This window comes from Periplaneta americana, chromosome 2 (genome assembly GCF_040183065.1).
Source record: "Periplaneta americana isolate PAMFEO1 chromosome 2, P.americana_PAMFEO1_priV1, whole genome shotgun sequence".
NCBI classification, from domain to species: Eukaryota; Metazoa; Arthropoda; class Insecta; order Blattodea; family Blattidae; genus Periplaneta; species Periplaneta americana.
In genome coordinates this window covers 71961468-71987715 of record NC_091118.1, presented here as the reverse complement: position 1 = coordinate 71987715, position 26248 = coordinate 71961468, and the positions used below count along the sequence as shown (strand labels likewise).

At 34.7% G+C, this 26248-nt stretch overlaps 1 protein-coding gene across 1 annotated transcript in view; it reads right to left on the bottom strand.

Moving 5' to 3' along the window:
- The window catches only part of LOC138695280 (uncharacterized), an 815404-nt gene that overhangs the window by 177859 nt on the left and 611297 nt on the right, over positions 1-26248 (bottom strand). The window contains exons 5-6 of the mRNA XM_069819716.1: positions 22243-22627; positions 20794-21147 (exon numbers count right to left, since the gene is read on the bottom strand). Coding sequence (XP_069675817.1) covers positions 20794-21147; positions 22243-22627 — 739 coding nt within the window. The remainder of the gene's footprint in view (positions 1-20793; positions 21148-22242; positions 22628-26248) is intronic.

Genomic DNA, 26248 nt, shown 5'->3' with positions numbered 1-26248 from the left:
ACACTTCTAATGGGTAAATACCCGGTGGCAGTGGTAACTAATTACACTCAATAATTACATTAATAATAAATTACAATTAAGAGTAAAATAATGATAGCAATATATAATAATATTAACAAGGAGCATCCTAAATTAAATGAATCACTTAATATAACATAATTAATTAAAGTAAATCTAATTTATACCTTAACCCTAAGTTCGAACTTAAACCCACGAGTATGTATGATACATGTTTATATCATTCAGCACTACACTCATTTCGCTATCAATTCACTCACTGCACTGGAACTAAGAAACATTTCACTGGCACTATCCTGATTTCACTAACATTAAAAAACATTTCACTGTTCAAATACTTTGCACTAGTACTATAAACTATAGAACTTCATTGACACAAACACACTTCACAGACACAACACAGTTTTTCACTGATATAACACTTCAAATAACAAAACATCAATTACACCCTTATTATTTCGTAGAATTGTACTTACTATATTAACCTCAAATCGCTAGCCTAGACCCCATTACAAGCAATTTAGGACGTTCACTATAACTCACATCCTTTCACTATAAATCAATCTCTTTTCTCTCAGAATTTACTTTTAAGCTCACTGCGCTTTCACTACAACAAACTGCACACCCAATATAAATCACTGATTCACTATGTTTCTCTGCTTACTTACTAGAGCTCAGAATATGTGCGTCAGATACGTGTGCAACATCCGACGATATGATCACATATCACCGTCCTTCGCAAGTCTCTCGTGGCTCCGACTTAAAGAACGCAAAACTTTACACTCTTTGTCTTTACTCTTTCGAATTCTGCACACCTCAACACCAAATTATCTTTCGTCTCGTTTCTCTTATCTATACTCTAACCACGACGTAAATACCAGATCACTTATCTGTGGCACGCTAAATATACCTCTTCATAGAACATCTTGTTATTCCTCATCTTTTACAATATCCACCTCGCGTCAATAGAATTCCTTGTCACAAAGTATTAGGGGCTGCAAGACAACAAACACCTTTAAGAACAGCTTAAAAGATAACCTTATTACTAGTATTTCACTCCAATCATACTGATTTAAACTATCACTGACTACACTGTTACTTTTTTCTTTAGACATCATCCTGATTGTGCTGTATTTTCAAAATTGTCTCATAATAATCTCTTTCTATTATCTAATATCATTTGAAATATATTAACATTCTATGTATTTTAGTTTAATTCTGCTACACAGTTTATTTCAGTCTTTAATTAATAGTTCATAGTATTCTGTTGTTTAATTCGTAAATAACTCTTGTATACATGTAACTCTCATCTAAATCAAATTGTTGAATTCTTTGTAAGTTCATTCATATGTATATACACTTTTTGCTGGTTGAGTGGAAGAGAAGGTCTTACGGCCTTAAGTCTGCCAGCTAAAATAAATCATTATTATTATTATTATTATTATTATTATTATTATTATTATTATTATTATTATACACTTGTAAAACCACAAATAGTGTGCATAATACACTATCTACCGAAAAGTAATTGGGCACTGTTTTTGTCCCTTTAGAACCTCGTGGTACCACCTCTTGTTGCTAAACATCAGCGACCCTGTCAGGCATGCTCTCCACTAGTTTGTGTAGTACCGTATATCCACTAGAATGCGTCGTCATTCCTTTTGCAACATGACACTCAGTTGGACAATGGAAGTTGGCCCCATGTTCCGGCGGCTGGTATGCAGTGGTATGCAGACAATAATGTTCACCGGTTGGTCTGGCCTGTACAGAATCCTGATCTCAATCCCATTGAGCACCCTTGAGACGAATTGAAGCGATTGAGGTCTCGGGAGATTCCTGTCATTGTGACTGCTGTTATAGCAACAAGAGGTAGTACCACGAGGTTGTAAAGGGGCAAAAACAGTGCCCAATTACTTTTTAGTCGATAGTGTATATTACCGTCTATTAGTAAAGTCCTTAAGACTATTTTAAATGCATTTTTAGTTATTGGTAAAGCTTTAGTAAGCCTGCAGGTAGAGCATTCCAGTCTCTGATAGTACGATAGAGAAAATAAATTTTTCCAGTGTCAGTCCTCTGTCTTCTTTCCCTCAATTCATGTGAGTGGTCGTTCCTTGAAGAGTAATTTGGCGGCTGCAACCTATTTTTTATTTCTCTCCAGGCAGGCTCACCTCTATATATGATATGTGAATTAATGATGGCGAAGTGAATCCGAGGTCCAACGCCGTAAGTTACCCAATCAATTGGTTGAGGGAAAACCCCGGAAAAACCCCAACCAGGTAACTTGTCCCAACCAGGATTTGAACCCGGGACCACCTGTTTTACAGCCAGACGTGCTGACCATTAGTCCACAGCGGTGGACAATCTGAGTCCTAGAAAATGTATAACAAGTTCTGTTTTCAGAATGGGTACTAATTAACTTAGCGTTATGGAGACCATAAAGAGGTTCTTTGTCCTGCAAGCAATACGATGGGATTACGACACTTGCATTTGTTTACATGCGGAGTCACCTTGCATGGTATGAAGAATAGTATAATGATGTGGAAGTTTCGCTTTCCGAAAGCATACCAATCAGAGTGCTGCATTGGAGTTAAATCGCTCGCTTGAACTCGGTCGAATGTCGCACTCTCGAGTGAGATACGATCGGTCGTGATACGCTCGTAATAAATAGAAGCACAGTACAAGGTCATCTCACCGACATGTCTTATCTTGTATGGAAGGCGACAGATAAGATACACATATGTTTTGCTCACACGGTAAAGATAAGGCTTTATTTTCTGCGTTTATGACAAACGTTTAATGGAACAGTCAATGTAACGTACTAAAACAGGAACATGAAGTTATAAATAAAATAGTATGAAAAACTTTGATATACAGTTATTATTGCTAATTAATAATTATTCCATATTTGATTTACCACATTACATAATATGATAGGTCCATACATAGTGTTCCGCCTATATACTGCGACAATGTAGAAACGTTTTACAAAATATTATTGATATAGCAGTAGATTAATAACAATATCAGTACAGAGATAATGTCACAGAAAATATAATAAAACGAATTATCATGCTGCACAACTGTTACAGACGCAAAGATTGATTCACTAATTATTACAGATTATTATTATTATTATTATTATTATTATTATTATTACTAGAAAACTTGATACAGTTCTTGCATTATCGTGATTGTGTTCTTATAATAATTACATTTACATCCAATAACATCTATCAGATGTGGCATAAACAAAATCACTCCTGTGTGGGGGAAAAAAAACAAACAAAAAAAAACATTTACCTACAAAATTTATGTTACATTTTAAAGCAAGTTTTGTAGTTGTACTATGGAGAGGTTAGTTAAACACTGCAAAGTTCTGAAATGATAAACATCTATGATGTTACAATACAGTTCATCACTGTAACAAGAACGAATGTCTAACGCTCGGCTTATACCGTTCGAGGATTTATCGCTCGTGACAATTCTACCCATCATGCATGTGCGCTACCTAACGGATTATGCTATGAACTACTTGGCGCTTGAGCGAAAACGTCCGATGCAGACCTCTGATACCAATATTAATTACAAATATTATTTCAGTCAGTTTTGTTTGAATTTAACAAAATAGCAATAAAATGAGACTGCACTAATATTGTGCATTAGAGAAAATCTTCACCTTCCTGTGTAACGTTCTATTTTTATCTCTGAAGTATCCTATCCTGCGCTGCTGAATACAAGACAAATGAGACAAGTTTAATCACGGCTTCAAACTCGACCCTGCACACTCCATGAATCGCACTTCAGTTACCGAGTTACCACGACACGTATGACACAACTTACGAACGCGGTAATAAAGGCTTATCTGCAGTCGTGCGGGCGTGACCCGGCCAAAGACGCCTCTAGGAGGCTGGGAACACTTGCTAACTCCGAACTATTGCTGGCGAACGTTTTCGCAATCAAAAAATTGAAAAGAGTATTGATCGTTGGTCGGGCGAGTTTGGTCAGAACCCTCATACCCTTCGCAAAGTAGTTCGTAGCATTTTAAATGGCCAACGGTTAGGGAAGCGGCTCCCGTCGCCGGTCATTGGAGTTCACGTAATTAGAACAGTAAATAGGAATTGTCGAGGACAAGTATGGCAATTGGGACACTTCTTATGTGAGTGTAGTCAAACGTGCAGCATTGTTTCTTATTTCTCTGGAAACTACTGGACTCAAGTACTTCAGAGCCTTTCTTCGATGAGATACCTAAGCAAAGTATCCAACAAGGAACTAATGGAATGCTTTAAGTTGAAACTGGTAGATGGATTAACTCGTTATATTTGGTAATTTAATATAGTCGATGACAGAACATGACGGCCTTCTCTCATACCACTACATTACACCTTCCTCGATGATTTCACTCGCGATTACTTCGACGTACAGTGTATGAAGGCTACAAGAAAGGGGTATTGCCCACAGCGCAAAACGCTCACAAAAATTATGCAGGGGTGATATAACCTTACTTTCTGGAAAGAAGGACATTATGTTTTGTTACGAAATGTGAATGAATGAATGAATAAATAAATAAATAAATGAGCAAATAAGTAACTACGTAAGTAAATAAATAAGTAAGTAAACCAGTAAGTAAATAAATAACTAAGTAAGTAAATAAGTAACTAAGTAAGTATGTAAGTAATTAAATAATTAAATAATAAATAAATAAATAGGTAAATAAATAAATCAATAAATAAATAATTCAATCAATAAATACACAAATAAATGGATGAATGGACGGAAGGACGGAAGGATGGACGGACGGACGGATAGATAGCTGGATGGATGGTTGGACGGACAGACAGACAGAAAGGTAAATAAAAAAATGAACAAATGAACAAACGAATGATCAAATAAACAAACCAACTAACGAACAAATGAATGAATGAATGAATGAATAGATAGATAAATAAATAAATAAATAAATAAATAAATAAATAAATAAATAAATAAATAAATAAATAAATAAATAAATAAGTAAATAAATCAATAAATGAACAAATAAATAAATACTTAAAATAAAATAAAAATTAAATGAATAAATGAATAAATAAATAAATACATACATACATATATATATAAATAAATAAGTAAATAAATGAATGGACGGACGGATGAATAGATAGCTGGATGAATTACTGGACGGACAAACAGACAGACAGACAGACAGACCGACAGATAGACAGACAGACAGACAGGCAGATAGGTAAATAAATAAATGAACACATGAACAAACCAACGATCAAATAAACAAACCAACTAACGAACAAATAAAAGAATGAATGAATAAATAAACAAATAAATAGATGAATAAATGAATGAACAAATAAATAATTAAAATAAGATTATATTAAAATTAATGCATAAATAAATGAACAAACGAGAGAACAAATAAACAACTAACGAAGAAATGAATGAATGTTAAAATGTCATGTTTTATTTAACGACGCTCGCAACTGCAGAGGTTATATCAGCGTCACCGGATGTGCCGGAATTTTGTCCCGTAGGAGTTCTTTTACAAGCCAGTAAATCTACTGACATGAGCCTGTCGCATTTAAGCACACTTAAATGCTATCGACCTGGCCCAGGATCGAACGCGCAACCTTGGGCATAGAAAGCCAGCGCTATACCAACTCGCCAACCAGGTTGACTGAATGAATGAATGAATAAATAAATAAATAAATAAATAAATAAATAAATAAATAAATAAATAAATAAATAATTAAAATGTAATAAAAAATAAATGAATAAATTAATTAATAAATGAACAAACGAGCGAACAAATAAACAACTAACAAACAAAGGAATGAATGAATGAATGAATGAATGAATTAATTAATAATTAAACAAATAAACAAATAAATAAATAAATAAATAAACAGATAAATAAATAATTAAAAATAGATCAGTAAATAAATAAATAAATAGATAAATAAACAAACAAAAAATAAGTAAATTAAGAAATAAATAAATAAATTGAAAATTACCACTGCTCACTCAGATTTAAATATTCGATTTTCCATACGTGCAAATTATGGGTATTTGAACTGAAATTTATGATCAATAAAACTAGGTCGGTCGTTAGTCTCCTTCTTTTCCTCTGATAACGTTGCATTAATTCTTTACAACTAGTACCTAACCATTCTTATCATTCTGAAATAATAATGGATAAAGATACCGTACATAGTTTTCGCAGACAACAGATTTAGCTCAAAAAATTAAACATTTTCATATCCCAAGCGCGTATAGGTCAAAATATCGTAAAGTTTAACTCGCGAAATAATGGGAAATTTTGTGTAACCGGGAAACTTTATTTTAACATGAATTTGTTTACTTCCAAAAGAGATGTTGATTTTTTCAGGAATCTTACATTTAGAGTGCTTAAATGCATTTATATTCACGTACAATCTTTTTAATTTAACATTTAAATTTATTTCAATAGATATTCTGAATGTAATATTCGAACCATTTTTGAGAACATTTATTTTTAAATAGGCCCGTATAGAGTCTTTTTTTTTTCTGGCGGAACGCAGGAGAACAGCGCTACGTCACTTTTCTGTTGTATTTTCCATCATGGCGACGAGAAATTTGTTAATAATTACATTTCCAACATAATTTTTTCTTTGAACTCTGCTCAGGCTTTGAAAGTATTACAGTTGGACGAAAAGGAGGTTAAAACGACAAAATTCCCTTGCAGTGAAAAATAATCATCTGTTCTTCCGCTATTCTATTCTACACTGAGTTCCATCACGTTTTTTTTTTTTTCCAGAAGAAAGGCACTGAATATATAGTAGCAATAACCTGTTGTTTTGTGGTGCCTATTAGTTTATGTTATTCACACACAGGTTGATAGATTGCTGCACAAAGTATTGTTAATGAATGAATGAATGTTAGCCATGATGTTCCATGTAGGGCACAGGCCTCCTGTGATGGGGTTAGAACCCCCTTGACAGAGATGGCTCAATTGTACTCGCTTGGTGAGCCAATCCAGGCGAGCTTGTCGTGTATACTACTTTTGTAACATGGTTAATAACCCTGTTCAACTTTAACTAATCTCAGCACTCTGTTCTTTGTTCATTTTTTTTTCTTGCACTACATACATTATACTGACACTGGCACTTTTACAAACACTGGTTGATATTTACACAATTTACCTGACACTTTCTCAACACTGACTTTACTATTTACAAAACTTATGTATGTATGTATTTATTTACACTGCAAGTGGGCAAGCACCCGGTGGCAGTGGTATATACAATATTAACAATACACAGTTAAAATGATAAGCAATACACAATAAAATTTACAATACATAATAAAATTTACAACACATATACAATTTTATACACAATACAATAAGAATACACAATACAATTTAACACAATAACAATAAAACATAAAATAAAACACCTAATTTTACAACACAACCTACATAATTATGTATAGGTCCTACATAATTTTCAATAGTCTTTCACTTTACTCTCATCTCATTCCCTGTAGTGGCACTATGACGCATTTCACTGACACTTTAGCACACATTTCACTGACACTCTGTAACACATTTCACTGACACTATAGAACACATTTCATTGACGCTATAAATTATCACTGATCGGAACTGTTCACTGCACTGTAAAACCATAACTTCACTGACTCACCTCGCTTCACTGATACAACAGTTCAAATAAGTCAAATAATTACACCCTTATGCATACTTATAATCAGAACTACATTTAAACTAAACATTTCCAGTCTAAGGCCCTCTTACACGCTATTTTTAAATAATTTACAATTCAAACCAAGGAAGTAAACTCGTCAGGCTAGATAAATACATGCCACCTTAAAAAAATTAAATGTTGAATGTCACCTTAATTTTAATTTTCACTTTATACACAACTCTTTAAATTATTCTTGAATCTCCTTAAGGAAGGACAGCCCTCAAAGACCGCTGCAGGTAGGTCATTCCAATCATTTATAGTTCTATTTAAAAATGAGAATTTACCTACATCCGTTTTCTGTTTCCTACATTTGATTTTAAAATCATGATCGTTCCTACCATAGTACGTTGGCTTTTCTAACCGAGCCGTTATGTCTACCCATGCTTTCTGACCTAGATGTGCTCTATACAATGATGTTATTCTAGTTTTCCTACGTCTGTTTTCCAAAGTTTCCCATTTAAGTTCTTTTATCGTATCGTTCCCATCTTCTCTTTTACCTTTAACAAATTTAGCTGCCCTATACTGTATTCTTTCTAAGGAATTTATCTGATATATTCTATAGGGATCCCAACACGTAGTTCCGTATTCCATTAACGGTCGCACTAATGTTAGATATGATATTTCCCTCGATTTGGGGCTAGCCTTTCTCAAGATTCTCATAATAAAGTGAAGTGCCCTCCATGCTTTGCCTGTAACATTATCAACATGCTCTCCCCAAGAAAGTTTGGAGTTTAAATACACTCCTAGGTATTTACAACATTGTTCTTGCGGAATTACAACACCACTGAATTCGTAATTAAGACTAGTTTCCTCTCGGGTTTTACAAAATGTTATAGATTTACTTTTAGAACCATTTATTTTCATCCTATGCTTTAACGCCCAGTTGTAAATGTTATTCAAGTCTGTTTGAATAGCATCTACATCTGAATTATTTGTAATCTTTCTATAGATAATGCAGTCGTCTGCAAATAGCCTCACATTTGATGTAATATCCTGGCATAGGTCATTTACGTATATTATAAAGAGTAATGGACCCAGAACGCTGCCCTGTGGCACTCCTGAACTTATATTTCCAATTTCCGATATTTCATGACCTACTCTAACTCTCTGGGTTCTACCTTTTAAGAATTCTTGGATCCATAGCACCACTCTTTTATCTATTCCTAGCCTACTTAACTTATCTATTAATATGTCATGTGGCACCAAATCAAATGCTTTCGAAAAGTCAATCACAACTGCATCGATTCTTCCGCCTCTATCTACCTCTTCAGCTAGATCCTGAACCAGCGACGTAATTTGACTATCACATGAGAAGCCTTCCCTAAAACCATGCTGGCGGTTGTAAAACCAGTCTTTCGCATTTAGAACATGACGAATATAATCCGATATCAAATGCTCCATGACTTTACATACGACAGATGTAAGGCTAATCGGTCTGTAGTTTCCGACATCTAATTTATTTCCACCTTTATGTATGGGTACCACTATAGCTGATTTCCAGTCACATGGAATAGCTGCATTGTTTATCTTACACTTTCACTAATACTGACTGTACTAGTTACAATATCTTAACACTGATTACATTATCTATTTACAATGAGCTTCCCTAGTTCTTTCCACAAAACTCTGTTCTTTGCTGTCCTCGACCATTGTTTCCCCGCCTCTTTGGTAAACATGTCAGACCATCTGAGCCGTGGTCTTCCCTGTCCTCTTTTTCCGACGTAGCGGTCCCACATCGTGATGGCATGGGTCCATCTTGTCTGATGTAGTCTCGCCACATGTCCCCCCCCCCAGGTCCACTTCGTTGCCGTGGCTCGTCCTGCTGCGTCAGTAGTGTTCGTCAGTCTTTGTAGTGTTTCGTTTGTCATTCTGTCTCGTAGCGTGGTGCCCAGTATTTTACTTTGCATCTTCCTCTGGTATGTTTCTATACTTGAGCGTTGTCTCTCGGACAATGTCCAAGTTTGGCAGCCGTATAGCAAAACTGGGATTATACATGTCTCTAGTGCCTCGAGCTTGAGATTGAGGTTAATTGTCTTGTCCGTCCATATGAACTTCAGGCTCCAGAACGCCTTGGTTAAGAATTTTAAGAGTCCCTTCTTGATAGAAATGTCTAGTGTTTGTAGGAATCTACAGCAATTCATTTTGTAAGACGAGAGCTAAAAAATTATATTTCAAATGTGAAATAACATCCAATTTTTTTTTTTTTTTTTTTTTTTTTTGCGAAATACCACAGAAAGGAAGCAAAGGTTATACTGAAATTTAACATTTTTATTCACCCTAAAATAAAATCTCCTTTAATGCAATATTATTGCACTGTAATGTCGGCTATAAATCGTATCAGCCTTACAAGTACGCAAAAAAAATGGAGCACTATCTTCTCTATTTAATACATGCCCTTACTAGTCGCTCTATTTTTTTTCTACTCTCGCTCTGTTGCCAACTACATAGGAAACCGGTTAATACATTGCAGCCGCGAACATAGTTCGACCAGTTTTGGCTATTCCGATCAATTAACCGGCGGACATCCGACATAAAAGTAATTGGTATGTTACTATGCTGCACTACCGACACAACTTAAGCTCCTATATTTCTTGATGATGCTTTGATGACATCTTAATATATCACACATTCCGGTGTATTCCGTTGACTATTACACTTTTACTACGTCACAGGGATGTGACAAACGGTTATTTTCTTGTAACTGTTATAACTGTCTCCGTTACTTTTGATTAGTAGTTATAAATAACGGTTATAAGTAACGGTTACAATTTCCTACCCGAGACAAAATAGCAGTCACATAAGAAGTTATATTTAACGGTTAAATAACTAGCAGAGGCACAGAAGCAGTTAGTTATCCACGAACAAGTTATATTTGAATATTAAATAACTTACATTGTAAAAATGATTGAAAACGTTGACAAGTACATTTGTAGCAGAAATAGGCTTGATTGAACTTAAAAAGTAAAAATATTAACAGAAAGGACAGTAACTAAGATTTCAACACTCGTAACAAACACATTGAAATTTCTGTGTTAAACAGACATCCACATTCCACTCACTGCGGTATACAATAATATAATACGTTTTGTCAATTTTATACGTAGCTACGTGTAATGTTACACGCGCAGGCACGCATTGGCATATAATATAGGGCAAAATGAAATGCAATTATAATAAATCATGGAATTATTGCTAATTTTGCTGCTACCATATGGGTTACTTTAGTTTTTTTTAATTCAACCGATTCGCATTGATATGTATTTTTAGTTTCGCTGAAAACATTTTCAAAACATCGAAATATTAGACTATTCTTAGTAAGTTGCATATATTAGAACATTAAAATTGATATTACACACTAACAAACACAATCATGAATCATATTATACCTTAAATATGGCCATTATGAACAATTTTGTTTCATGTTTAGCAAAAGTGGGAATAATAATAATAATAATAATAATAATAATAATAATAATCATCATCATCATCATCAATACAACACAGAACCGACTGTTATTTAACAAACACAATCATGAATCATATTATACCTCAAATATTATGTACATTATGAATTTATTTATTATAAAATAAATACGCATATAGCGTAGGTCAGTGATTTTCAACCGGAAGTCCGCGGCCCCCTGAGTGTCCGCACAGCTATTAATACGGGATCGCGAACAAAATAATAATAATAATAATAATAATAATAATAATAATAATAATAATAATAATAATAATAACTCTTGATGTTCAAAATAGCTCCACTGAAGCCATGATGTCTCAAACAGGATAACACAAACTGGAACCTGTCCCATGAAGTCTTTTACAGCTTCCGCATTGCTAATGGTGATGTAATTCGTGATTTATTTTGGCTTGGCTTTAGTGAATGACAAAAGGGCAATTTTTTCCTACTAAGTTATGCACGAAATCTCGGAAATCATAATTAGCTATAGAGAGTCTCCAACAAGCAGTACAAAAGCCACTAAATTTCTGTATTTTCAATCGATTTCTTTAGCAGAATGCAGAATAGTAGCTGGTTACCTAAATTAGAAAAATGCGTTTATTTTGTTGATTTTTCCTTGCGAGTTATTTTAACAAAGATCTTGGAACCAATATAAATATTTAACAAAGGACTCGCGCGAGTCTTTGCGAGTGCCCTCCAGCACATTCCTGGGTGTGGTACAATGTTGGTGACTTCAGAACGGGGGGGGGGGATAGTAACTGAATAGTAGGCTATGGATTTGTGTCACATAGTTCCATTTTAATATTAGACAGGTTTTCTAAAAAAATATCATGTTTTCAGTTTCCTTTTTGTATTTATTCAGTGCTAACATATATTTTTTTTAAATTTTCTTCTGAGATTTAGGAAGCCAAAGCCTCTCCCTGACCCACTTGCTTACGCCCATGAATGATAGCATTGTAAAAGGATAAGATATGATGACTTTATAGAAGTGTAGACAAAGTCTAAGAAATTATTTAAAATATTTATAATTATCGGTACCTATATAAATAAGCCAAACTATCTCCCCCCCCCCACGATATTCAAAGGCTAGATCCACCTATGAAATTAGTAGGCTCCTAATGCGACAAATCATGCAATAATAGTTTATTTTAAATATTTGAAAACTTTATATTATTACGAAGGACTCAATAGCTTATGATATATAATAAACTAAATTGATTTATTCATCATGACTAATTTTTGTCATGGTTTAGCTTGCATATACACATTCCACTTCGGGTGGAAATATTTTATGAAGAGTACAGTCCCTTTTAATAATTTTTTTTACAGATTTAATAACAATAATATTGTGAAATATCACATTCTCGGCTCTGATCTATGGAACGGACTTTGTTGATATTTTTGTAACCAGATGGTGAAACACATTAGTAATGCCGCGCTATCTCGTGGACCGGTTGAACACTACGTAATGACGTTACTATAACTAGTTTCTTTTGCAGAAGTTACGTCCAGGCAAAACTAACAGTGTAACAGCGAGTAACTAGTTATGTCGTGTCCAAGTTATTTTTGTAACCGTTACAATTAAGTAACTGTTACAAAGTAACTGCTAAGTTATTTTTCGCCCATCTCTACTACGTCATACTACTTTTGACCAATAAAACGGTATGAAAGGACGTGTTTCAACCAATCACGTCTGTTTATCCTACAATTTTATCACTTCCCTAGTATTTGTTTACTTTTATCACTTCTCTAGCATTTGTTTGTTTTTATCACTTCTCTAGCATGTGTTTCTTTGTTTGCCAACATTTCAAACTGCAAATTCTTTACGGTACTATAAAACATGCTATGCGATCATATGTTTCCTGCATAGATAGTCGACTGAAAATGGCGGCTCCGTTCAAAAGTTTTGGTGAAGCTAACATTAGTGAAATAGAATTTCAGTAGGCCTAAGTCAATTAATATCTTATTGTATTATTGTATTGAAGTACTTTACTTCTTCTAATATTTATTTATACTTTCTTCTAATCGCGTAATAGTCAATTAAATCCCACTGGAGTTTTGATTTTCTCTAGATAAATCAAAACCTCTAGTAAGATTAGTTGATAAAAATGGAGTGATCTGTATATGAGCGCGCTGTACAAGCACACAAATGCAAACGTCTGAATCTCTTGATATACATTTCAATATAGTAACGAAACATATTCATACGGTACCCATGCATTCCATGTTTATAAATGATGTAACCGGTACATTAGCTGGCTGCGTTATCGACAGCTGTGACGTGGGAACTCCACTTTCGTGTGCAGGTGTTCCTTGTAGTTTTTATCCCCCTTTGGATGTGGTCCAATGGTGAGGGAAGGGTGAAGACGTCAGTGGGGCCAACTTTGCAAGATTAATGACCCCCATATGCATTAAAACTTTAGCAAGAAAATAAACTTCCCTTCTTTTACGAAAGCTGGTGAAATAGTTCCAACCCTCGACTATGGAACTGACCTCATTTAACGTCTTTCTTCAGTTAAGGGTGGTAAAAAATGGGGCAAGGGTTTGAAGGAAAGAATTGCTAAACTTTCCACCGAGAGCAGAGTCTTAACTTGCAGCGTTTCAAGATGTTCTTTGTCAAGCGGTAGAATTGAGAATTCTTACTTTATCGTCACCCTATGAAGAGAAATGATAGTCCAAATGAGGACTCTCAGATTGGATTGAGGTTGTGATAGACTGGGATGTTTGCAGTTGTATTTTTTATCTGTCCATCAAAGATGTCCAATAAGAGAATAACGGGATTACATCTGTTACAGATGATCATCTTGTGAATAACATTAACAGGGGATAGCTTACCACGGAATGATGCCGGAATGGAGAGATGTTGACGGAATGATGTAGAACAATACCCTCTATAAAAGGAACATCAAACCAAACACAGCAACTTCAGCCGCGCTATATCATCCATATCAGCCGTGTCGAAATTTTGACTCACGATTACATTGTGGCTCCCAATGATAGCTGTGCATTTCTCTTACTTCCTGCCTTCCCCAACCCCCACCCCCTCACTCACTGGAATCAAACTCCGTTCCATTTGCATTTGTCTCTAACCTGCGAGTGGCGTCGTCGTAATGTCTCTCTCGAAACCATGTACCTCTACATAAATGAAAGTTTCAAGTAGGATGGGAGGACGCATTTTTTTGTTGTCAATATGATGAGAATATTAATTGTATGATTTGTTCACAAGTATTACGAGGAAACGGTTGTATAACATAAAACAGCATTATACTACATGTCACTCATGAAACATTAAAAGGTGAAGTATTATTATTATTATTATTATTGTTATTATTATTATTATTATTATTATTATCATCTCTGTACATCAATCCTTTTTAGCACATGTACGAATAATGTCATTAGATCTTAAATTTAAACTCACAGGTTTACAATGTGATGTTAAATGAAAGCTAGATGTAAGGACTTGACAAATGTTGAACTTTTCAAATCTTTGCCAAAAAATAAATATCCGAAACTTCGTTCTTTCGCTTGCTCTGTTGAACCCATGTTCGCTACAACTTACGTTTGTGAAAAATTATTTTCAACAATGAAAATAGTAAAAACCAAATTTAGATCACGACTGACAGACAAATACCTTCGTGATCAACTACGACCGGCAATAAGTGACATAATTCCTGATTTTGAAACTCTGTCGCAGAGACATTCTGAAGACAATTAATAGGTTTTGATAATGTGTCCTATGTTTTTTTGTCCATTTCTTTCTTCGTTACACGTACTAAACATTAGTTTGTAACCTTATACTGTATAAAATTATATTTAAGTGCTTGACATAAGGAAAATGAAATCCGTTAGTAAGTTAGACAATTGCTTCACTTCCCCTTCGGGTGTCCGCCTCCCTCCATAGGTGCTATGCACGTTGCAGGTTACACAGTGGCTCGGCGCACGATTACATTTTCGCTACCGCTGGTCTATACCATACATTGAAACATTTCCAAGAATACATGGGTACTATCTTACAGTTGTTAAGTACGCACTAACTAGATAGATAAAATGGACCTTATTAATTTCCACTTAATTTAAGCAGTTTACATGTATTCTCCAAGTCAAATCAAGAATTTCTCAATACATTTATCAAGAAAACGTGATGTCAGCTAAAGTAGATAATTACTATCTATTTTAACAAACTACGTAACTCTAGAAAACCGTTTTGTCTACAAAATATGCATGTAATATGCTCTTAATGTGCAATGTCGAAGTTGTTCCTTATCTCCCTTATTATTTATAATAAATATTAACGCTTTAGTAAGAGAATGGCAACAAAAACCACATGGCAGCTTTTATATCAATAGACATTTAAATTTATTTGCAGATGTTATTATAGGGCCTTCTGGCAAACTCAGAAAATGGACTACAACATTCAATATATCAACTCAACTCCTTGCTGAAAAGTATAATACGACAATTTCAACATAAAAAACCACAGTTATGGCGTTTAAGGGACAAATTCCTGTTCGTACCAAGATATGTATTTATAATAAACCTATTGAACAAGTTTCTTCATTTAAATATTTAGGATATCATATCAGTTATGAAAATGAAATAGATATATGTGCTAAAATTTTAAATTATAACCGAGCAATGGCAGTCATCAATAAAGTGTTTAAACCCTCACTAGTTTAGAAACATACGAGGATTAAAGCTGATAAAACATTGTCAAGACCAGTACTAACTTATGGTTGTGAGGCCTGGACTTTGAGGGAAAGAGATAAAACCCGAATAGTAGTCAACGAGATGAAATTCCTGCGAAGAACAGCTGGCTATACTAGATCAGACTGCAAGAGGAACGAAGATGTTCTTCAAGAGCTTGAAATATCTTCTATTTTGGATTACATCTATAGTTACAGAACTAACTGGCAGCAACATATTCACCGCATGGAAAGGGCTCGCATTTCTCGTCACATTTCTACCTGCTGCCCAAGAGGGAAGAGAACACTTGAAAGACACATAAAGAGCTGGCTTAAGACTGTAACGGGCCATTAGGCCCAATACTTGTTAGGACGATGATGATGAAAGTTCAAATATGCACAGACGTCCAAAATATGCACATATTATAATACACGAACAACAATACGTCAGTAACCTTAGGCTAATTGAACATGAAGCATGTAATTACTAAGTTTCATTAAAACATGCAGCTTCGATACAAATACAGTATGCATTTGCATATTACATTTCTCATCACTATTGATAACGTTTCTTTTATAGTGTTCTGTCCAAGGGCATATCTTCCACTGCAAGCCCAGCATTCTCCAGTTTTTCCTAATTTCTCCTAGTCTCCGCATATGATCCATTTATATTAATGTCGTCTATTATTTGATATCTTCTTCTGCCACGAACTCTTCTTCCGTTCACGATTCCTACCAGTGTATCCTTCAGTAGGCATTTTCTCCTCAGCCAGTGACTCAGCCAATTCCTTTTCCTCTTTCTGATCAGTTTCAGCAATATTCTTTCTTCACCCACTCTTTCAAACACAGCTTCATTTCTGATTCTGTCTGTCCATTTTACACGTGCTATTCTTCTCCATATCCACATTTCAAATGCTTCTAGTCACTTCTCTTCACTTCGTATTGATAACTATCGCGGGGAAACAAAAGGACCCTTAGAAAAATCCGAACTACGACCTTGTCCAGCACAAGTGTTACTATTTTCTTTTATAAAAAACTTATTATTAAATTTTTATTACTTTAGAATTAGATTTATTGAAATTCAAGTAATACAAATATATAATGAGAAATTAAAAATAAAGTATAGCGCAAAAGCACAACACAATAGTAACAAATATGAAAGAAATTAAATACACATTTCTTTCCGTTAAGGTTCAAAATCACACCTGCTTAAACTAAATTCTCAATTTCTTACAATATAACATATTACAATTGTTTTATTATTACAATTATAACTGGGTCAAACCCGAAAAAGCAAGATGCTTGAGGTCGGGTGTGACAAATATTACACATAAAATTAAAAAAAGCATATTAGGCCTACGCATACCACATAAACATACTAAGTTAAGAATGCGGTATTATTAAAGTGCCAAAAAAAAAGTATGAATTTATGTGGTGATTATTATTTTAAAAACAGTTCAAGTACTTGTTTTTTAAATAATTTATTGTTTAATAATTTCAGTTTTTGATTCCTCTCTATAAAATCATTATGCAATCTTGGACCGAAATTAGAACTGTGCCTTAGACCTGATTCAGTCTTTTTTGATTCAATGAGGGGAAGCGAAATATTGTATCTTCTAGTTGTGCGTGACGCCTAAAACAATTTATGAACGGATTCAGTTAGACACCCTGTACAATATTACTGCCAAGAACTTTTAAATTAGTTCTTTTCCACTGTAGGGAGGTCTGTTTTATTTAAAGCACAATAAATATACCGGTAAGTTGTTTTATCTACATCGAGTGCTAACAGATTACAATCTAATCATTTATTAATTAAATTTAAGTCAATATTAATCTTTTTAAAAACATGATCCTAGTAGTATCCAGTAAATATGACAACTTTGTCATCTGCAAATGAATAAATATGAACTTTACTAATGATTCTTGATCCCTAATCGTCTACGTGAAAGGTCGAAAGACTGAACACACAACTACAGTAGGAGACATGGTAGTTCTGAAACTCTCTGTCATCACACAATTCTATTCCACTCTTGGTGAAGTTAAAGTATCGGTTCACAATCCACATGAGACTTCCAAGTAAAGCCTGAAGGCAGAAAATTGTATCTGTGAACATTCTTTGGAAGTTAAATTTGTAAATTATATTAATGGTGGGTCATTCTTCTTCCTTTGTTCTCGTTTCCATGGCAATTTTCCTTTCATCGAGTGAATTTTATAAGAGTCTGCCCGGAAGATATCAAGATGATTTGCTTGAAAGAGGCATCAGCTGCAGTAGAGACAATTAGATCTAAAGCCCTCCCTCCACCTGCGTTGAGGATGCCTGCGGGATGTTCCACCCATCCACCCTCCCTCCGCGGAATTCATTACAATGGCTGGGGACATCGATTGGACTTGCGGACATTGGAATGTTGCTGAAGTTCAATTCAATGCAGTACTATTCCGATGAAAGGGAGAAAGAGGCTTTCGGACAAAGCATGGCAGTTTAAAAATCGAACCTTTCGATCATTCAAAGTGCAAGTAATCCTCTGAGTATTACTGGGCGAGAACCCTACTCATGCATCATTTGAGGTCAGTGGCGGTATAGATAATGACTTTCGATATGAGATGATGTTGATCAATATAATATAATATAATATAATATAATATAATATAATATAATATAATATAATATAATATAATATAATATAATATAATATAATGTAATGTAATGTAATGTAATGTAATGTAATGTAATGTAATGTAATGTAATGTAATGTAATGTAATGTAATATAATATAATATAATATAATATAATATAATATAATATAATATAATATAATATAATATAATATTAGTACATTATGCAACGAGCCTATAATGGTAGTAATTAAGACGCGAGCGTCTTAGTTACCATTATAGTCAAGTTTCATACGACATTTTATGCTCGACCATATTTCTAACTTGAAATTATTCGTAATTATTCATGTTATTCTCATCTGACTGAGGAGCGGAACTGACCTTGTGCAATACATTGTAAATTGTGAGATGTGCGCAGACGCGAAAGTATTGATTTTTTCCGAGAAACAAATGTCGACATTGACCTTGATATAATCTAGAGAGTAAAATAAACATTAATCTTGATATAACCTTGAAATTGAATTAGACATTGAAAAACAAGATGACAAATTGAATTTATTTGAATATTATTTACAATTAACGTTAATTATTATAGTAACAGAACAGCTAGTAACAGCTAGTTGTCTTTCTATTGCATATCCGAGAATAATCGATACTTGCTCTTTCATATTGCTACAATGGTAATTTCTGATTGGTGGAACACTTGAACTTTAATGAATAGGTGTACTTTAATTAGGTCCATTAAAGGGCTGCTACCAGGTGTATAATTACTACATTTCGGCATGGTCGAGCTTAAAATATAATATAATATAATATAATATAATATAATATAATATAATATAATATAATATAATATAATATAATATAATATAATATAATATAATATAATGTAGTGTAATATAATATAATGTAATATATATTAGGAAATACAAAAAGAGAAGAGAAAAATGGAAATTAAACACACAAGAAAATTAAAAGGAACATAAAGAAGAGTACTAAGGATCAATAACAACAAAGGAAGTATAGGAGAACAGCAAATGTAACGCAAGAAATGGGAAAGCAATGAAATAGTGACGAATAAATATAAAAAATTGGGAGAGACAAAGGAGAATTTCAATATAAAAAGGAAGAAGAATTTGGTAGAAAAGATAAAAGGATAAGAGAGGCAGGAGTGATAAATATGATAGCAGCAGCACAAAGAAAGAAAGAAAGAAAGAAAGAAAGAAAAAAGAAAGAAAAAGGAAAGAAAAAAGAAAGAAAGCTAGCAGGAAAGAAAACAAATATGGATAATGGATTACGAAACTGTAAAGAAGGGAGTCGATCTGAGTGGGAAGTCGGTAGAGTGCTGGCCTCCTGTGTCCTGAGTGGGAAGTCGGTAGAGTGCTGGCCTCCTGTGTCCAAGGTTCCGAGTTTGATCTCTGACCATGTCGATGACATTTAAGTGTTTAAATGCGACAGGCTTATGTTAGTATATTTACTGGCATATAAAAGAACTTCTGCGGGACAAAATTTCGGCACACCTTCGACGCTGATTATAACCTCGGCAATTGCGAGCGTCGTTAAATAAAACAAAATCTAAAATTTTAAAGACGGGGCCAATAAGTGAATAAGGAACGGAATCTTTTGTTAAAATGAAATGAAGAAAAGTTTTGACGTTAGAGGAAGGAAGGAAGAATATAATGGAATAAAGAAAGGAGGAAGGTCGAATGACTTTAAAAGAAATAGAGAGGAAAATAAGGACTAAATGAAAATTAGGAAGGAAAAAACGGAAATTAAAATACAAGAAAATTAAGGGCAAGACAAAGAAGAGGAAGGAGGAGAAAAACAAAATATAGGATGAAATCAAATGTAACGCATGAAAAGGAAAGCAATAAAGGTCTGACGAATATTATTAAAAGATAAGAAGAAAAATAGGGATAATTTCAATATATAACGGAAGGAAGAAAATGGGCAAAAAGGATAAGTAGATAAGAGAGGAAAGGGTGATGAAAAAATGGATGCAGAACGAAAAAAATAACAGAGGAAAAAAGAAATGAAGACTAGTGAATGAAGAAAAGGACATGGAAAGAATGAAGAAAATGTTTTAGAACTAATGATGTAAAAGGAATAGTAAATAGGTCACAAAAGAAAATAATGGAAACAGGGAAACAACAATGACAAATGTGTGGATATAAGATAAAAATAAACGAAAAACTATGTAGATAGAAATAGTTATATCACTAACATAACAAATATAATCCTTATTGAATGAACTGACACTCACCGTCGCCGGTGAAGACTTGCTCGGATGAGTTATACAGGGTGGTGTTGTTATTTTTGACATGGGTGCGATGCGCCTTCCGGTGCTTGTGTTGCTGGGAGTGGTTGGTTATCGGCGGGTAGAATATGTCGGGCAGCAGAGACTGCGCAGTGTCCGTGCTGCCCGTGGTTGTTGCATCTGTGGTGGTGGGGTTCGCAGAGCACGCCTCCCTGCTGCACGTCCTCGTCTCTGTGCGTTCCCCTCCCGCTTCCATGCACAGCTCCAATCTGCTGCCGTCGTCAACGCAACGGGAATACCGGGACTGTGACCCGGTGCCACACGTCACGGAGCACTCGCTCCAATCGGACCATTCCACTTCTGCAAAGAAGAATGATTTTTATTATGAATGGAGATTTCAATACTATGATTTATTACACAATAACGCCTGGTAGTTACAATTTGTGGACCTTTAATCAGTAAAGAGACAACCACTGTAATACAGGCCTATTTATACTGTGTATAAAACTGCTTGATATACTGTATTTGTTATGAACTTATGATCGATGGGGATTTCATTAACCGAGTGTATTAACAGCATTACACCGAGTGTAATATGTTCAATCCTTCTAAGGAACGAATCCTTAACACAGTACATGAGAGTAGGCTACCAAAAAGAAAACTAAGAGACAGAACTCAAACTGCGGGGATTCGACCCGGCATCGGAACTGGAATCCAGTGTGGTTAGTGGAAATGAGAATGTGGTACCAGGAGAGGTCTTAAATCTAAACTTAATCTAAATTCCAGACCATCAATTGAGCCGTTCAGAGCAAAAGTGGTGTAAGTCAAAATTGGGTAATGAGGTTTAAAGTAAGAATTCTGTAAAATACAGCGCAAAGTAGCAATTAATAATGTTCTTCTTGCTATCCACTGACTACTAATAGTTTAAATAAATTGAATATTAATTGCTATTTTGCGCTGTATTTTACAGAATGTTCACTTTAACCCTCATTACCCATTCTTGACTTACACCACTTCTGCTCTGAACGGCTCAATTAGTGATTCAAGACGGCGCCCATACCGTCGAATCCTGGCCACTTAGTCACTCGCAATGAGTGAAACTCTCTACATAGTGCGTTGGACATTGTGCCACTGTCACATACTCTGTGACACAGTACTTGAGGATAGGCCACCAAAGGGAAAACTAAGAGGTAGAATTTAAACAGAGGGGATTTGATCCGGCATCGGAATTTGAATCCGATGTGGTTTAATGGATAAAGCGTCAGCATGTACAGCTGAAAATCCAGGTTCGAGTCCCAGTGCCGGAGAGAATTTTTCTCTGTTCTATCCATCCTTCACCAATATTTACGTTTTAAATTTATTGAAATATTAGCATTCTAAATTCTTACACGGTAAGACTATGTCAAGAGGGATATAATAATATGAAGAGTGATCCTTCTAAAAACATGGACCTACCGTACTGTCCTTCACCTAGGGCGCTGCCTTCAGAGCCGCTTCCTTCGTACAAGTCATCTTCCTCGCTGCTGCTACTGCCGCTGTCTTCTTCTTTCTTCTCGCCTTCATCACTACCAGCCATTTTGTTCACCGACGATACTGAGCCTCGTTTGTGATCTTCTGGTTCACTGAGCTCGTTCGTGAGTTTCCAAGGTGCTACAGGCTCATTGTGGTGATAATCTACTCCTTTCCGACCCTTGGTTCGCCGTCCACGTCTCTCCCTAGTTGCTTCATTCCTAGGCGAAGCTTGCAGTAAGGCGGGGTCGAGTAGCGGAATTCGCGTGGCAGAGCACTGTTGTGCCACAGCTGTCGGATTCGGCACGATTACGAGTTGCTCTAGATCACCCTGTATAAAATCAAGAAATATACTACATTAACAGTAGCATTTAGATCATATACAATATCGCATTAGCAGGGGTAGGTATTTATTGAGATTATATTATCATTTGTGTTTTTTAATATTGGTATCGACGGTGATTGTTGGAGATTGATTTGTACTCTTGGCGGAGATTAATTGACATTTTGGAAAGTACAATTATTTTGGAATTGGAGTATTAACACACAATCAATATTACTTACTTACTTACTTACTGGCTTTTAAGGAACCCAGAGGTTTATTGCCGCCCTCACATAAGCTCGCCATTGGTCCCTATCCTGAGCAAGATTAATCCAGTCTCTATCATCATATCCCACCTCCCTCAAATGCATTTTAATATTATCTTCCCATCTACGTTCTCGGCCTCCCCAAAGGTCTTTTTCCCTCCGGCCTCCCAACTAACACTCTATATGCATTTCTGAATTCGCCCATACGTGCTATATGCCCTGCCCATCTGAAACGTCTGGATTTAATGTTCCTAATTATGTCAGGTGAAGAATACAATGCATGTAGCTCTGTGTTGTGTAACTTTCTCCACTCTCCTGTAACTTCATTCCTCCTAGCCCCAAATATTTTCCTAAGCACCATATTCTCAAACACCCTTAATCTATGTTCCTCTCTGAAAGTGAGAGTCCAAGTTTCGAAACCATAAAGAACAACCGGTAATATAACTGTTTTATAAATTCTAACTATCAGATTTTTTGACAACAGACTGGATGATAAAAGCTTCTCAGGCGATAATAACAGGCATTTCCCATATTTATTCTGTGTTTAATTTCCTTCCGAGTATCATATGTATTTGTTACTGTTGCTCGCAGGTATTTGAGTTTTTCCATCTCTTCCAAGGATAAATTTCCAATTTTTATGTTTCCATTTCGTACAATATTCGTACGAGACATAATCATATACTTTGTCTTTTCGGGATTTACTTCCAAACCTATTTCTTTACTTGCTTTAAGTAAAATTCCCATCTTTTCTCTAATCGTTTGTGGATTTTCTCCTAACATATTCACGTCATCCGCATAGACAAGCAGCTGATGTAAACCGTTCAATTCCAAACCCTCTCTGTTATCCTGGACTATCAATATTACTTTCCAATAATTAACATTAAAGGTTCGTTGGATTCTGGCATAGGTGCGGTATGGCCAACAGACAATAATTATTTGTTGGATTGAGACTGTATTTAACACACTTTCTATAAACACGAAAAAATTTGCAGTCTTCAAATGAACACTTTAAAATTATTAGTGAAATGTTGAATACTCCGTCTTCTGAGATCATTAATGTAATCAGAACACCTGGAATGCCATGTAATGTAGCCTACTTGGATATAGAACAAATTGAAGTGAGAAAAAATTTGAGAAAAACTCAGAATATGAAATTCGCTACAAAACGACGGAACAGTAATAATTCGCGAACGTATTTTTCGCTATTAGAACTCTATTTCCCGATTTGTCGCGACTGTTTTATCAGCATATTATTAATCTGAATTACTTAATTCGTAAAGATCAGTAAAAATCTATTGTACATCTATTATATCGTGAGTTTCGCAATCTCCATAAATACCCTGTCCTGTGCATTGGGTACAATTGAATGGCTGATTAAAAAAAATATGCATCACAAAAAGTAAAGTTTAGGAAAACTGAAAAAAAAAAAAACTGAATTACTTACGAATTATGACCATTTTTGTTTCACAAACTATATGTTCATAAAATATTACGTTGTTTACACTTATTATGAACCACATAGACCTGCAATTAGAAATAATTATATAAAATTTATGGATAAGGTAAAGTACCCAAATAAGAGACAGGACCCTAATAAGAGATACATTGTTAACTTCTTCGGTATAATTTGCCATCTCTCGACAACTATGGTAAATCAATGTTTATGCTTCTAAGGCATTGTGTTCTTTGTCTAACCTCAGTTGAAAGTAAGCAACGAAGCTGAGAGAAAGAAAAGTAATTTTTCACACTTTGAACTTTTTACTGATTTTTGTTGAGGAATAGAATTGCAGTTAATGTAAGCTACAACAAATTTATTATTAATTTTATAAAATTGCTGGCAAAATGCTGCATATAATAAGGTAGATTGGTAATAAGGAAGATATAATTTATGACCTTGGTAGCTATTTCATTTTTACTTACTCTGTTCCCTAATAAGAGATACCTAAGGTCCTATTAAGAGATAGTCTCTTATTTAGAACCCTTATTTGGTATTATTATGATGCTCACCTTTGAGAGTTTACGAAAAGCGTTAATGTTTCCAGCCCAGTCGTGTCAGTTTGTCTGCCAGTAACTACATAAGAACCAATGAAAGATTAATTGAATCGGTCATTGCAGAAAGGGGATAAGTCATGAAATCTTACTTTTGAGATAATCAATAAAAACTGTTTTCTTCTTCAAATACTGGAGCAATCATTATAAATATTTTTTCTTACTTTGTTTATGACTAGTGAAATATAATACATCATGTTAGACATCTGACATCTCAAACACTTTTGTTTAAAGTTGTTTATTCGAACCATGACTTATCCCCTTTCTGCAAGGATTTGTTAAATATGGAAGAAAAAATATATAATTTACAATTTTGGGCTAATGTAATATTTGAAAACAAACTAAATGTTAATAATTATAATGATTACGATGATTTTGTGTGCAATTACTACATTATTCTCACCATTTACATAATTATTTTTGCATTTTAATCATTGTTCCTACTATAGAAATGTACCAATATGTGATTTTATATCACAGTTTTAAATCAAAATTCTACTTTTAAACTAACACTCAAAAACTGCATATAGGAGGGCACAATAAAAAATACAATAAAGTACTCCACAAAATCATTTGTTTCAATTGTTATAGAGTGTATTGTTAAATGTTGGAAGCCTTTGTAGATTCCTTGCCACAAGGTGGCCAGTTCAGGATCTCTTCGTAAAAGGAAGTGTGTTCCAATGGAATGTATTGCCTCACTTTCGATACATCTCCAAGTTTTATTCGTATTAATGGAAATTTTCCCATTGTATGCTTTTGTGTAGGCATTACTATGCGTCCAGAACCTGGTTTTTTCATACAGAATCTGTGTTTCCTCATTTCACTACCAAACTGGCAGTCACACATCCTGGATCTTCTTTAGAGTAATCAAATTCACTGAATTGTGCTGAAGAAAACATATTCTTATCTTTCCCTTTCTTCCCCAGTGTGTCTAATGAGCAGGTGGTTTTCTTGTAATACTCTGGCCATCAGCATTTAAAAGTCAAAATATCATCAGTAGTAACTGATTATACAGAAAATCTGTTGTTTATGTTTGCCTGGTGGATCAAGGTATTGTATTCGTCTGGCACATATACCCTGTCTGTCTTCCTTGGTTTGCGCTTCACTACATCAAAGTTGCGGTCACAGAGAAGAAATGGATGGGCTCGTTGTGGAAAATAATGAGTGATTTTGTTAAATCTACCCATTTGGATCAGTGCAAGCAACAATCGAATACAGTATGATTTTTATTTTGCCCTCCCTCCACAGTTATCAGAGAAAAGATACAATTCCCTGACTGAAGAAGAGACATTATTTTCAATGTAGTTCAGAATGA